This window comes from Hyperolius riggenbachi, chromosome 9, assembly GCF_040937935.1.
Source record: "Hyperolius riggenbachi isolate aHypRig1 chromosome 9, aHypRig1.pri, whole genome shotgun sequence".
Taxonomy (NCBI): Eukaryota; Metazoa; Chordata; class Amphibia; order Anura; family Hyperoliidae; genus Hyperolius; species Hyperolius riggenbachi.
In genome coordinates, this window is record NC_090654.1 from 41,128,707 (window position 1) to 41,141,575 (window position 12,869).

General features: G+C 46.5%; 1 protein-coding gene across 2 annotated transcripts in view; it reads left to right on the forward strand.

Annotated features, from left to right (window-relative positions):
- LOC137532263 (GON-4-like protein) overlaps positions 1-12,869 on the forward strand; it is a 72,853-nt gene that overhangs the window by 58,426 nt on the left and 1,558 nt on the right. For both annotated transcript variants that reach the window (XM_068252581.1, XM_068252582.1), the window contains exons 27-31: positions 2,497-2,613; positions 4,708-4,821; positions 4,897-4,969; positions 6,822-7,281; positions 12,386-12,488. In XM_068252581.1, coding sequence (XP_068108682.1) covers positions 2,497-2,613; positions 4,708-4,821; positions 4,897-4,969; positions 6,822-7,281; positions 12,386-12,488 — 867 coding nt within the window. The remainder of the gene's footprint in view (positions 1-2,496; positions 2,614-4,707; positions 4,822-4,896; positions 4,970-6,821; positions 7,282-12,385; positions 12,489-12,869) is intronic.

Genomic DNA, 12,869 nt, shown 5'->3' on the forward strand with positions numbered 1-12,869 from the left:
ACACATGTCTATCTCATCATATCACATGTCAGTTCGGGTATCCTTTAAAAGTGGGCCTGTCGTTTATGAACTAAAAGAACGTCATGAAGTGAACAGAGAAGGAACACAAGGTGAGAGTAGATTAGGAAAATACCTAGTTATGAATGAAAAGTTAGTTTGGTTGAAAAAAGACATCTGTCCATAAAGTCCAACCAGAATAATAAATAAACATTAGCTACCTTTCTGTCCTGCACCTGCACATATGGGCAGCATGGTGGCGTAGTGAATACTGTATAGCACCCTTGCCTTGTATTTCCGGGTCCCCGGTTTGCATCCAAGCCAGGGTACTATCTGCACGGAGTTTGTATGTTCTCCTCGGGTCTGCATGGATTTCCTCTGGTCACTCCGGTTTCCCTTGTCCAAGCTATTGATAAAATGCTAATCTGCCAAGCTTTTTGTATTACCCTCTGATATATTTGTACTGTACATGTTAATCTGGTCACCCCTTAGCCATCTTTTTCAAAGCTACATAAATCTGTTTGTCCAATCTTTTTTTGGTGAGACCTTTCATTCCGCTGATTAATGTAGTTGCCATTCTTTGTACCTGTTCTAGTATGTAAAGATCCTTCATATAGTGTGATGCCTAATAGGGCTGCACGATATATCGTTTTTTAATCGAAATCGCAATGTGCATCATCACGATTTCAGTATTGTCAGAGTGGCGATGTTTTTTTTTTTTTCATTGCGGCTGTATTTCCGCATTCAATGCTGTCCCCAGCATTGCACGCGAACATTTCCGGCTTGTTACTGAGGTGCGCTTCCTTCTTCCGGCCAGAAGGAGGAGTGAGGCACTGAATCAAGGAATGCACGGCCAGCTCTCTCTTCCTTTAGCTGCCTTGGCTGCGGTGAAGCACGCATGGTTTTCTCCGATCCACGGCACAGTCACCCAGGCTCTCTTGCACAGCGGGACCAGAGAACAGTGGCAGAGAGAGTTAAGCAGCCCATACACTCAGCCGATTTTCTGGCCGACCGATCGATCCCGATCGATCGTTCAATCGATTGCAAATCGGTTGGCCAATCGACCGATCGACGGCCGATTTCGATCGATTTCGATGGATTTCCATCGAACTTGCAGGGTGGAAAATTTAGGTCGATCTGATGAGATTGCTTATCAGTTTGCATTGGCCTTAATGGAAATCTGATGGCAAAAAAAGCCATCAGATCGAATTTCAATAGATTTCAAACTGAAATCTATTGGAATTCTATCCTGGTAAAAAATGTTCTAAAAACGCATCAGATAGATCATCAGATGCATTTCTTATTTATCTGCTGCCAATCTGACGAGTGTATGGGCACCTTTAGACCACACGCAGGCTGTATACAGCACACAGCGCAGCGTCCTGCTAAAGCCACTCTAGCTGTCCGTTTACAGACAGCTCTTAGCTGTAATGAGCTTTGCTGGCAATTTGAGGTCAAAAGGGCAGGATCCTTAAGGTGCCCATACACTCGTCAGATTGGCAGCAGATAGATAAGAAATGCATCTGATGATCTATCTGATGCGTTTTTAGAACATTTTTTACCAGGATAGAATTCCAATAGATTTCAGTTTGAAATCTATTGAAATTCGATCTGATGGCATTTTTTTGCCATCAGATTTCCATTAAGGCCAATGCAAAATGATAAGCAATCTCATCAGATCGACCTAAATTTTCCAACCTGCCAGTTCGACAGAAATCCATCGAAATCGGCCATCGATCGGTCAATTGGCCAACCGATTTTCAATCGTCGGCCTGAAAATCGGCTCAGTGTATGGGCCCCTTAAGCTTCACATCCCATCAGATAGCAATATATGGGCAGTGACACCAGTAATGACAAAGATCAGATTGCAGCTAGAGCTGTCTGTGTAAACGGACAGCTAGACTGGCTTTAACAGAACTGTGCTGTATACAGTCTGTATACAGTGAGTCCGTGTGTATGCTTTATCTGCCTGGTCCTGCTGTGCTCTCTGTCACAGGCTCTGCTTCATGCCCATGCAGCTTAGCCACTACTTTAACTAGCCTGTACTCTAGTTAAAACTACTCCAAATGTGGCCTCAAAAGTAATTCATACAAAGGGAGTAGTATACTAGCACCTGTGAGTTTTTTTGCGGTTTTATGCATTGCAGAACTTTGTTTGCTTTAGCTGCTGCTACTTGGCACTGAATACGGGTGTTAAATTTGTTATCAACCAGTATTCCCAAGTCCTTCTCCAAGTCTGATATTCCCAGCTGTATTTATATGTTGCTCTACCATTGGCATAGCCCAAGGTGCAAGAATTTACATTTATCGACATTACAAGAAGGTGATCAGCATGCGCAAATGAATACTAAAATCATTTAGTTGTTCTTGTGCATGTATTGAGTTCTTGTGTCCATCTGTTTTCCATTAAAGATGCTGGTTTTAATATTCGTTTGAGCCTGTGGATCATCTTCTTCTTCTTCTAGCTTTTATAAGGTTTGTATATGTTGTTTCTTTGCAGTTTGATGGCTTTGAAGAGGTGACTTTACCGGAGGTAGATGAAGAGGAGGAGCAGAGTAAAGTGACCCTCTCACAGAGGAGTAAGAGGAGGAAAGAAGCCAGTGCTGGCCAAGAGAAGGTGAGATAGACGCCTCTGAAGATTTAGGCCTCAATCAGACATTCAACTTCTGCCAGATGAAAACATTGCTTCTGATCATTTCAGCCCACAGTCTGTCTATACTGGCAATTTATGCCTTCTGTAACTATTGGCTTGTAGCAGTCAGCTGGGGTAGATATATCAGCTTTGTTGCTTTTGATACAGCAATAACTTATTACCTATGCCCTTAAAGGGACTCCGAGCAGTGCAGAAACTATGGAAAGATGCATATCATTTTAAAGCTCTCTTTCTCCTCTTTCCAATGATATATAAACCACCACCCTACGTCTTTTAGTTTTCGCTATTTTCGCGATTGAAATTGCCGCGACCGCGATTTCGATCGCGAAAATAGAGAAAACTAAAAGGCGTAGGGCAAAGATTTAGGTGTCGTCAGAAAGAGGAGAAAGAGAGCTTTAAAATGATATCCATCAAGCCATAGTTATATTGTATTACACAGGGCGACGTTTTGTCAAAGTCAGCAGCTGCATTCAGCAGAATGGAGCTGCTGACACTGGGGAAAGTGTCGTCCTGTGTAATACAATATAACTATGGCTTGATGGATATCATTTTAAAGCTCTCTTTCTCCTCTTTCTGACGACACCTACATCGTTGCCCTACGCCTTTTAGTTTTCTCTATTTTCGCGATCGAAATCGCGGTCGCGGCAATTTCAATCGCGAAAATAGCGAAAGCTAAAAGGCGTAGGGTGGCGGTTTATATATCATTGGAAAGAGGAGAAAGAGAGCTTTAAAATGATGTGCATCTTTCCATAGTTTCTGCACTGCTCGGAGTCCCTTTAAAGTGATACATATTTTTTTTTTCAGAACAAAGTATTGCTTTCTTTAGGTAATAATTTTTCCAAGTATTATTTAACTTCAGTCAATTTATTGTGAAAAAATAGACATAAACGCAAAAATTACACATTTTTTTGTGTTGCCACAGTTTTAAAACGCCTCAAAATACATTATTAAGCTTGACCTGGTTAAAATAAAATATATGCCATATTTCATCACTAGTTGGGCCTGTACCCTACCATTATCACCAGCCTGTGTATCTGTAGCGGGACCCCAGTGCTGTATAGTCTCATTGCTAGGCAACAACATTCCGTTGCATCTATACATTGTTGGGTACCCGAGCTGTCGCCATAGTAATCTCATCCGATTGCTATGGGTGGCAGCCATTACAGGTGTCCATTAATCTTAAGGCTTAGTATAGGTGACAAAAGGGTTTAATTACTGGTAGTTTTGGTAAGGGTTAAAACGTCATGCAAAAAAACCTTGTCACTTTAATAAAAAAAAAAAAATCTCTAACTTGATTTGAATGACTGCTGCTAGCAGCAGTCATCCACAATGGGGATCATTGCACGTGCATGAGCAAAGTGGGGTCATGTGCACATGTACAATCGCGGCAGTTTTTAGTGCTGGATGCTAGTCTCACGTCCAGGAACATGTAGTATAACTAATTAGGACGTGAGACTTAATCCAGGAACCAAAAGTGGTGAACAATAAGGCTGGGGAGGATGTGGGATTATAACCTGTGCTAAAGGATGAAGCTGTGGCTTTATGTGAGGCTGGGAATGGTATGAGAGTATAGCCTGAGTTTTGGCAGACAAGGCTGGGGAGATTATGGGAATATAATCTGTGTTGAAGGATGAAGCTGTGGCCTTCTGGGAGGCTGGGGAGGGTGTGCCTTGTCTCTGGAACCAGGTTGGTGCAGGGTTTATAATCTGTGTTGAAGGATGAAGCTGGGGAGGGTGTGGCTTGTTACTGGAACCAGGGTGGTGGGGTTTATATTCTGTGTTGAAAGATGAAGCTGGGGAGGGTGTGGCTTGTCACTGGAACCTGGGTGGGTGGGGTTTATAATCTGTGGTGAAGGATGATGTGGGTAGGGTGTGGCCTGTCTCTGGAACTGGGGTGGGGTTTGTAATCTGTGTTGAAGGATGATGCTGGGGAATGTGTGGCTTGTCTCTGGAACAATGGTGGGGTTTATAATCTGTTGAAGGGTGAAGGTTCTCTGTAAAGCCTGAGCGGTATGGTAGGACAGTCGGAGGACGTGTCTGTAATATGTGCTTTCTGCAGGACCTGGACTGGCTGGATGGTGGGAAGGATTGCCCTTGCTCTTGTCATGATGGAGGCTCGGAGCAGAGGCTGAAGCGCTGTAAGAGGAGGCTGTGCAGTCACTGCAGCAGTAAGGTTGGTCATACTCTGGTAAATGGCTTAGCTGTGTATGTTTATGTCGCTGGTTACTGACTCCTGTCTCATGTTCAGTCCTGCGAGAGTCGAGCGCAGAGGTCAGCAGAGGCTGCGGGTTCACAGACGGCCTTCCGGCATGGATCAGCAGGTGGGTGGTATTCTCTGATGATGATCACTTCCACCCAGCACTGACTGTAGAATGCAGATGTGTGGCCACCCACCCTCCAAGTCTCAAAGCGATGGGCAAACTACAACCCTGTGGGCCATATCCGGTGTTTTGAATCTGGCCTGCCGATAAAGGGCCAGATTCCTCTCTTCCCTCCCTGCAAAGTTGACTGCAGTGGTAGGTTTAACTCCAGTGGCGATCTCTGCGGCCCACCGTCAGTACATATTAGTGTGTTACATGAGGTCGACATGGAGATCGCTAGTGGAAAGTGCAATTGGGTGAGTTACACCTACCAATGCACAGCTTGCAACTGCAGGGAGAGAAGAGGAGGGGCATGCGGGCCGCAGCAGAAAAAGTTTGCCCACCTCTATGCTAGACCAATCGTCAAGTACAATGCAAATCCATGGGGTCCGCAGTTTAATTCAATCAAAAGTTTTATTGATGCATCATCTGATCACCAGCAATCGTTGTAGGTATAGGCCAGAACGATACACACTATGTGAGACCGGTATAAATGTGATCCCCTAAATAAAGCCACACCTCCTCCTTAATTGCCAAAGTCCGACCAAGGGTTAATTAACAAATTAATTCACCAAATGATTAGCTTATACAACAATGGACTGCATTGCATCAGTGAGTCATTCTAGATCGATTGTTTTTTTTTCTTATCTTTTTCCATTCACTTATATCAGAAATTGAGCGGCAAAACGATCGGACATGTCGGAAAGTTGTCTATGGAACCCATCTATCTGCTGCAAAAATGTATCCTGTATTCCCAGCATTATACAAAGTCGGCCGAAATTGAACACTGGGACCAAGTCACAGGCCAACCTCAATGTCTAGTGGCTGCCTCCCTCCCCTATACAAATATCTGGTGTTTAATGGTTCCCCTCTAATGAGGCAGGGCTTCTCGGGGACCCAACTATTGCTGGACCCCCGATTTAATTCTCCCAAGTTGCTACGACTTGGAGGGGGAATAGTAATCAGCGCTGCCTGGAATTTGTGAGGCAGCCGGGTGAGCCGTCATTTGGCTCACCCTGCGCCAAAATGACGGGTGCCCACAACGAATGTACGCCCCCTCCCACCCCCAAAAAGTTCCCTGTTGTCTAGTGGTCCCCCTCCCCTATACAGTTTTTTTTGTCTAATGCTTACCCTCTACCCCCCCCCTCAAAAAAAATACAGTGCACCTGGTGATCATTTGCTTCGCCCCCATTATAGTTTCCCTGGTGGTCTAGAGTGGGCCAGACATAGTGCAAAGTGGGGGAACCATTTGGGGGTCAAATTTAGAGGCACTTTTGTGCCAGATTTATCAGGTTTACAACTTAGGGTACCATGTCAAAGCATTTTACTCAGTCCATTCAATTAAACCTTGGCAGGGATTTGGCAATTAATGAGGAGGTGTGGCTTTATATGGGGAATCACATTTATAGCTGTCTCACATTGTTAGTATGTATCGTTCTGTACTATACCTCAACAAATGGGACTCTGCAATGCCCTCAAACTTATTTTTGTTGATCGGATGATACTTTATGTATCAATAAAAAGACTTTCAATTAATTTGAACAGTGCACGGACCCCATAGATTTGCACAGTACTAACCCTGCTAGCATGACCCTCATTCCCCAGAATTCACCCCCAAAACTTTACATTGATGTCATCCCCAGAATACACCCCGGTAACCATATAGTGGCCACAGTAGCAGTAAAGTGACGCCACCCCTAGCGGTATAACCAGCTTTTGCCCTCATTCCTTCAATCCGACCCAATAATACCCCTACAGACCCCCTGCCTATCCAAGTCAGGGCAGTATGGTGACAGCTTGTCCTCTGCTCCAGGTGACGGCAGGTATCCTCTCTCGCGGAGCACCATAGAAGATCGGACAAGTGCCAGCTCTGCACAGAGATCTCGCACAGCCTTGCACACACGTGGTCTTTGTGGAATTGACAGTGCTATCGCCAGCAAGCAAAGAGCGCAGTCTAAGGAGAGCACTCGCTGTGCCCTGCGAGGAGCCCGGAGACTGCAAACAATAAAGGACTTGTCCCTGCCACTGACTGAGAAAGAAAGTGACCATTTACCACGATCCCCTTCCAGTCCCACCACACCAAGCATTACGGAGAACCCTGACGCTCCAATAGAGGGCTCCACTCAGCCCCACACACCAGCAGTCGCCATCCCGCAGTGCGACCAGGATGAGGAGAGCTCCACCCTTCAAGGCAGCGAACGGGAGGAGCAACTACTGCGTGCCAAGAACATCAAAGTCAGTTCCAGCGGGGAGAAGGTTGTGTTATGGACCAGGTATGTCGTGTCATTTTAGTTCCTGTACACGTTGGACACCATTCATGTTGTAGACAGTAGTTCTAGTTCCTGGCTCTATGGAGTTTTTCTAAACTTTAAAGTGTACCTGTCATGAAGGGACGACGAGGATTTATACATACTTGGGCCTTTTACCAGCTCCCTGTAGTCAGAGGTCTCCCTCAGTGTCCGTCTGGTTCCCTCTGTTGTGCCCAAGGCTGTGGAGTCAGAGCAATTTTGGGTACCTGGAGACTGAGTCAGTGGTTAAACTGAATCGGATGATTTTTGTACAGATTGCACAGCTCTGGTTGTGATGTAGTAAAGTCAGCGACTTTGTTCCGTTTGGACTACTGCACAGACTGGGCTGCGCACGTCCTTGATCCCGTTCCTGTGACCGGGAGTGCTCTGTGCCTGCGCAATTTCAAGCCCTTATTAACTGCTCAGACGCAGAATGCTGCTGGCAATGGAAGCATGATCGAGGAGGCACGCGGCTGGGGCCATGCATACTCAGTAGTCCGTGACTGCCAGGGCTGATGGAGGGGATCGGATAATAGACACTGAGGGTGCTGATGGACTACGGGGGGGGGGGGGGGGGGGGGGGATTGGTTAGAAAGGCTGAAAGAAGCCCCAGGTAAGTATAAATCCTCTCATCCCCCCAGTCTCGCATTTACTTTAAAGTACAACTGTAGTGAGAAGAATATAGAGGCTGTCATATTTATTTCCTTCTAAACAATACCAGTTGCCTGGCAGCCCTGCTGATCTATTTGGCTGCAGTTGTGTCTGGCGCGCACACACCAGAAACCAGCATGCAGCTAATCTTGTCAGATCTGACAATGTCAGAAACACCTGAACTGCTGCATGCAAGTTCAGGGTCTGTAGCTAAAAGTATTAGAGGCAGAGGATCAGCAGTATTGCCGGGTAACTGTTATGGCTTAAAGGGAAGGTTCAAGCAAAATAAAAAAATGAGTTTCACTTACCTGGGGATTCTCCCAGCCCCATGCAGCCATCCTGTGCCCTCGTAGTCACTCACTGCTGCTCCAGTCCCCCGCTGGCAGCTTGGCGACCTCGGAGGTCGGCGGGACGCATTGCGTACATTTTTACGCATTCCCACTAGTGCAGGAACATTAACACATGCATTTTTACGCGTTACTGGTTCAATGCGTAAATTTTTACGCAATGAACCAGTAATGCGTAAAAATGTATGTGTTAATGTTCCTGCACTAGCGGGAATGCGTAAAAATGTACGCAATGCGTCCCGCCGACCTCCGAGGTCGCCAAGCTGCCAGGGGGGGACTGGAGCAGCAGTGAGTGACTATGAGGGCACAGGATGGCTGCATGGGGCTGGGAGAAGCCCCAGGTAAGTGAAACTCATTTTTTTTATTTTGCTTGGACATTTCCTTTAAAAGGAAATATATATGGCAGCTTCAATATCACTCTTGCTTCAGTTGTCCTTTATTTACCAGTTAACCCCAGAACTGAAGAAACTAAATTTGTATAGCAGACATGTTGGTTATATGAATGTTCTAAATTTTAACTTTTGAACCCATTCTATATCTCTGCTTTGCTGTACCTGTGCAGACTATAATTTTGCCTTCTTAACCACTTCAGGACTCAGCCTTTACCCCCCCTTAAGGACCAGCGCTGATTTAGAAGATCTGTGCTGGGTGGGCTCAGCCCCCAGCACAGATCAAACAGGCAGATCGCCCCCTTTTTTCCCCACTAGGGGGATGATGTGCTGATCGCTCCTACATGCGTGTGGGTGCCGGGGGGGCACCTCAAAGCCCCCTCCACGGCAGGATTCCCCCTCTCCCTCTTCTCCCTCCCTGCCCCGGAGATCGGAGGCTGCACAGGAACGGATCTGTCCTGTGCAGCCTCTTAACAGGCTCCTGCCTGTCATGTGACAGCGATCCCCAGCCGTTGATTGGCCGGGGATCGCTGATCTAGTACAACGCTGCTACTGTTAGCAGCGTTGTAAAAATGTAAACAAAGCGGATTATTTCTGCTTGTGTTTACATTTAGCCTGCGAGCCGCGATCGGCGGCCCGCAGGCTATTCACGGAGCCCCCCGCTGTGAATTGACAGGAAGCAGCCGCTTGCGTAAGCGGCTATTTCCTGATTAATTAGCCTGCAGCCGGCGACGCAGATGTGCGTCGCTAGTCCTGCAGCTACCACTTTGCCGACGCGCGTTATGAGTGCGCGGTCGGCAAGTGGTTAAAACAAATACCTTCTGTTTTACGAAGGCAAAATTACAGTGGGATGGGAAAGTTTGAGCAACCTTGTTAATTGTCATGATTTTCCTGTATAAATCGTTGGTTGTTATGATAAAAAAAAATCAGTTAAATATCATATAGGAGACACACACAGTGATATTTGAGAAGTGAAATGAAGTTTATTGGATTTACAGAAACTACGCAATAATTATTTAAGTAAAATTAGGCAGGTGCATAAATTTGGGCACTGTTGTCATTTTATTGATTACAAAACCTTTAGAACTAATTATTAGAATTCCAATTGGATTGGTAAGCTCAGTGACCCCTGACCTACATACAGAGGTGAATCCAATTATGAGAGAGTATTTAAGGGGGTCGATTGTAAGTTTCCATCCTCTTAATTTTCTCTGAAGAGTAGCAACATGGAGGTCTCAAATGACTTGAAGACAAAGATTGTTCACCATCATGGTTTAGAGGAAGGATACGGAAAGTTGTCTGAGATTTCAGCTGTCTGTTCCCACAGTTAGGAACATATTGAGGAAATGGAAGACCACAAGCTCAGTTCAAGTTAACCAGCTGAGCGGTCTGGACGAGCTCAGCTCGTCCAGCCGCTCAGGCCCTGCTGGGCCGATTTTAATGAAATAAAAAGCAGCACACGCAGCCGGCACTTTGCCAGCCGCGTGTGCTGCCTGATCGCCGCCGCTCTGCGGCGATTCGCCGCGAGTAGCGGCGAAAGAGGGTCCCCCCAGCCGCCTGAGCCCAGCGTAGCCGGAACAAAAAGTTCCGGCCAGCGCTAAGGGCTGGATCGGAGGCGGCTGACGTCACGACGTCGGCTGACGTCGATGACGTCACTCCGCTCGTCGCTATGGCGACGATATAAGCAAAACAAGGAAGGCCGCTCATTGCGGCCTTCCTTGTTTATTCTGGGCGCCGGAGGCGATCGGAAGATCGCCTCCGGAGCGCCCTCTAGTGGGCTTTCATGCAGCCAACTTTCAGTTGGCTGCATGAAATAGTTTTTTTTTTATTTAAAAAAAACCCTCCCGCAGCCACCCTGGCGATTTAATCAGAACGCCAGGGTGGTTAAGGCTCGAAGTGGCAGACCAAGAAAAATCTCAGACAGAAGCGATGAATGGTGAGAACAGTCAGTCAACCCACAGACCAGCACCAAAGACCTACAACAACGTCTTGCTGCAGATTGAGTCACTGTGCATTGTTCAACCATTCAGCGCACTTTACACAAGGAGATGCTGTATGCGAGAGTGATGCAGAGGAAGCCCTTTCTCCGCCCACAGCACAAACAGACCCGCTTTGATGAAACTAAAATTGAGTTTTTTGGGCATAACAAGGGGCTTTATGCATGGAGGAAAAAACACCACATTCCAAGAAAAACACCTGCTACCTACAGTAAAATATGGTGGTGGTTACATCATGCTGTGGGGTTGTGTGGCCAGTCTTATCAAAGTTGAGAAACGCATGGATTTAACTCCGTATCAGCAGATTCTGAAGACCAATGTCCAGGAATCGGTGACAAAGCTGAAGCTGTGCCGGGGCTGGATCTTTCAACAAGACAACGACCCTAAACACCATTCAAAATCCACTAAGGCATTCATGCAGAGGAACAAGTACAACGTTCTGGAATGGCCACCTCAGTCCCCAGACCTGAATATAATTGAAAATCTGTGGGGTGAGTTAAAGAGAGCTGTCCATGCTCTGAAGACATCAAACCTGGATGAACTAGAGATGTTTTGTAAAGAGGAATGGTCCAAAATATCTTCAACCAGAATCCAGACTCTCATTGGAACCTACAGGAAGCGTTAAGAGGCTGTAATTTCTGCAAAGGAGGATATATTAAATATTGATTTCATTTCTTTTTTGTGGTGCCTAAATTTATGCACCTGCCTAATTTTGTTTAAACAATTATTGTGCAGTTTCTATAAATCCAATAAACTGCATTTCACTTCTCATATCACTGTGTGTGTCTCCTATATGATATATCTAACTGACATTTTTCATCCTAACAACCGATTTTTACTGGAAAATCATGACAATAAACAAGGTTGCCCAAACGTTCACATCCCACTGTATATTCCACTTCACTTTTTAGTTAGAGGTCTTAGTAGTAGTCACCTCCTACTTCCTTTTTGATTGTCAAGTCCCGCCTTCTCATATAAACATGAGTATTACTAGAGATGGGATAAATCCCAAATTCCCTAGAATCCAAATCAGATTCTCAATTTTCTGGAATCTAACGAATCCTGTATTTAAGACTTAGCCTCCGTTTTATCCCCCGGCGTTGTTCAGTGTGCGCACACCTCAGTGCATGCCGGGAGATGTAGTCAGTAGTTACAAGTACATTCCCAGTACTCCCAGACTACATGTCCCAGCATGCATTACGGTACGCACACGTTCACAACACTGCCAGGAGATGCAAACTGGCCAGTGTGAAGGGAAGATGGGGAGGGGGGAGCAGAGCAGCACCCTGCAGGTAAGTAATGGTAAGTTCCCCCAAATCCCGCCCCCCATCAGCAGTGACTGATAACCTGCTAGTGAGAGATCCATTGGACCCCTACACCAGCAGTATTTACAGGAATCCTGTTGTCACAGCAGGCATCTTTTTCCCTATATAAAAAAATCAATTGCAGTGGCAGCCTCCCATTTCTCTATTTAGTTTAAATCCCAGATAATTTTTTTTTTGTGTGCAAACCATGGAATAAAGCAGGAGCTTCTTCAGGCATCCATTTTGAAGTTTGGCGAGCCTGGAAATTCCAGCCAGTGCCAAGTCACTATGGGTTCCAGCACTCAGCGACTGTCATCAGGATTCTGTGTTCTGCTGTACTCTCACCATTATCTTGTAAGTGTCCTGTGTACACATTGTGACATCACTGCCTTTTCCTGCAGGGAGGCCGACCGTGTCATCCTCACCATGTGCCAGGAGAGCGGAGCCCAAGACAAGACATTCGCTGACATCTCTGCACAGCTGGGGAATAAGAGCCCATCTGAGGTGAGCTTCAGGGCATGTGCCCCCCCCCATACTGGCACCTCAGTACCCTCTGATCCCTTCCCCCATCTGATGTGCCCCCCCCCATACTGGCACCTCAGTACCCTCTGATCCCTTCCCCATCTGATGTGCCCCCCCATACTGGCACCTCAGTACCCTCTGATCCCTTCTCCCATCTGATGTGCCCCCCCCATACTGGCACCTCAGTACCCTCTGATCCCTTCCCCATCTGATGTGCCCCCCCATACTGGCACCTCAGTACCCTCTGATCCCTTCCCCCATCTGATGTGCCCCCCCATACTGGCACCTCAGTACCCTCTGATCCCTTCCCCATCTGATGTGCCCCCCCCCCATACTGGCACCTCAGTACCCTCTGATCCCTTC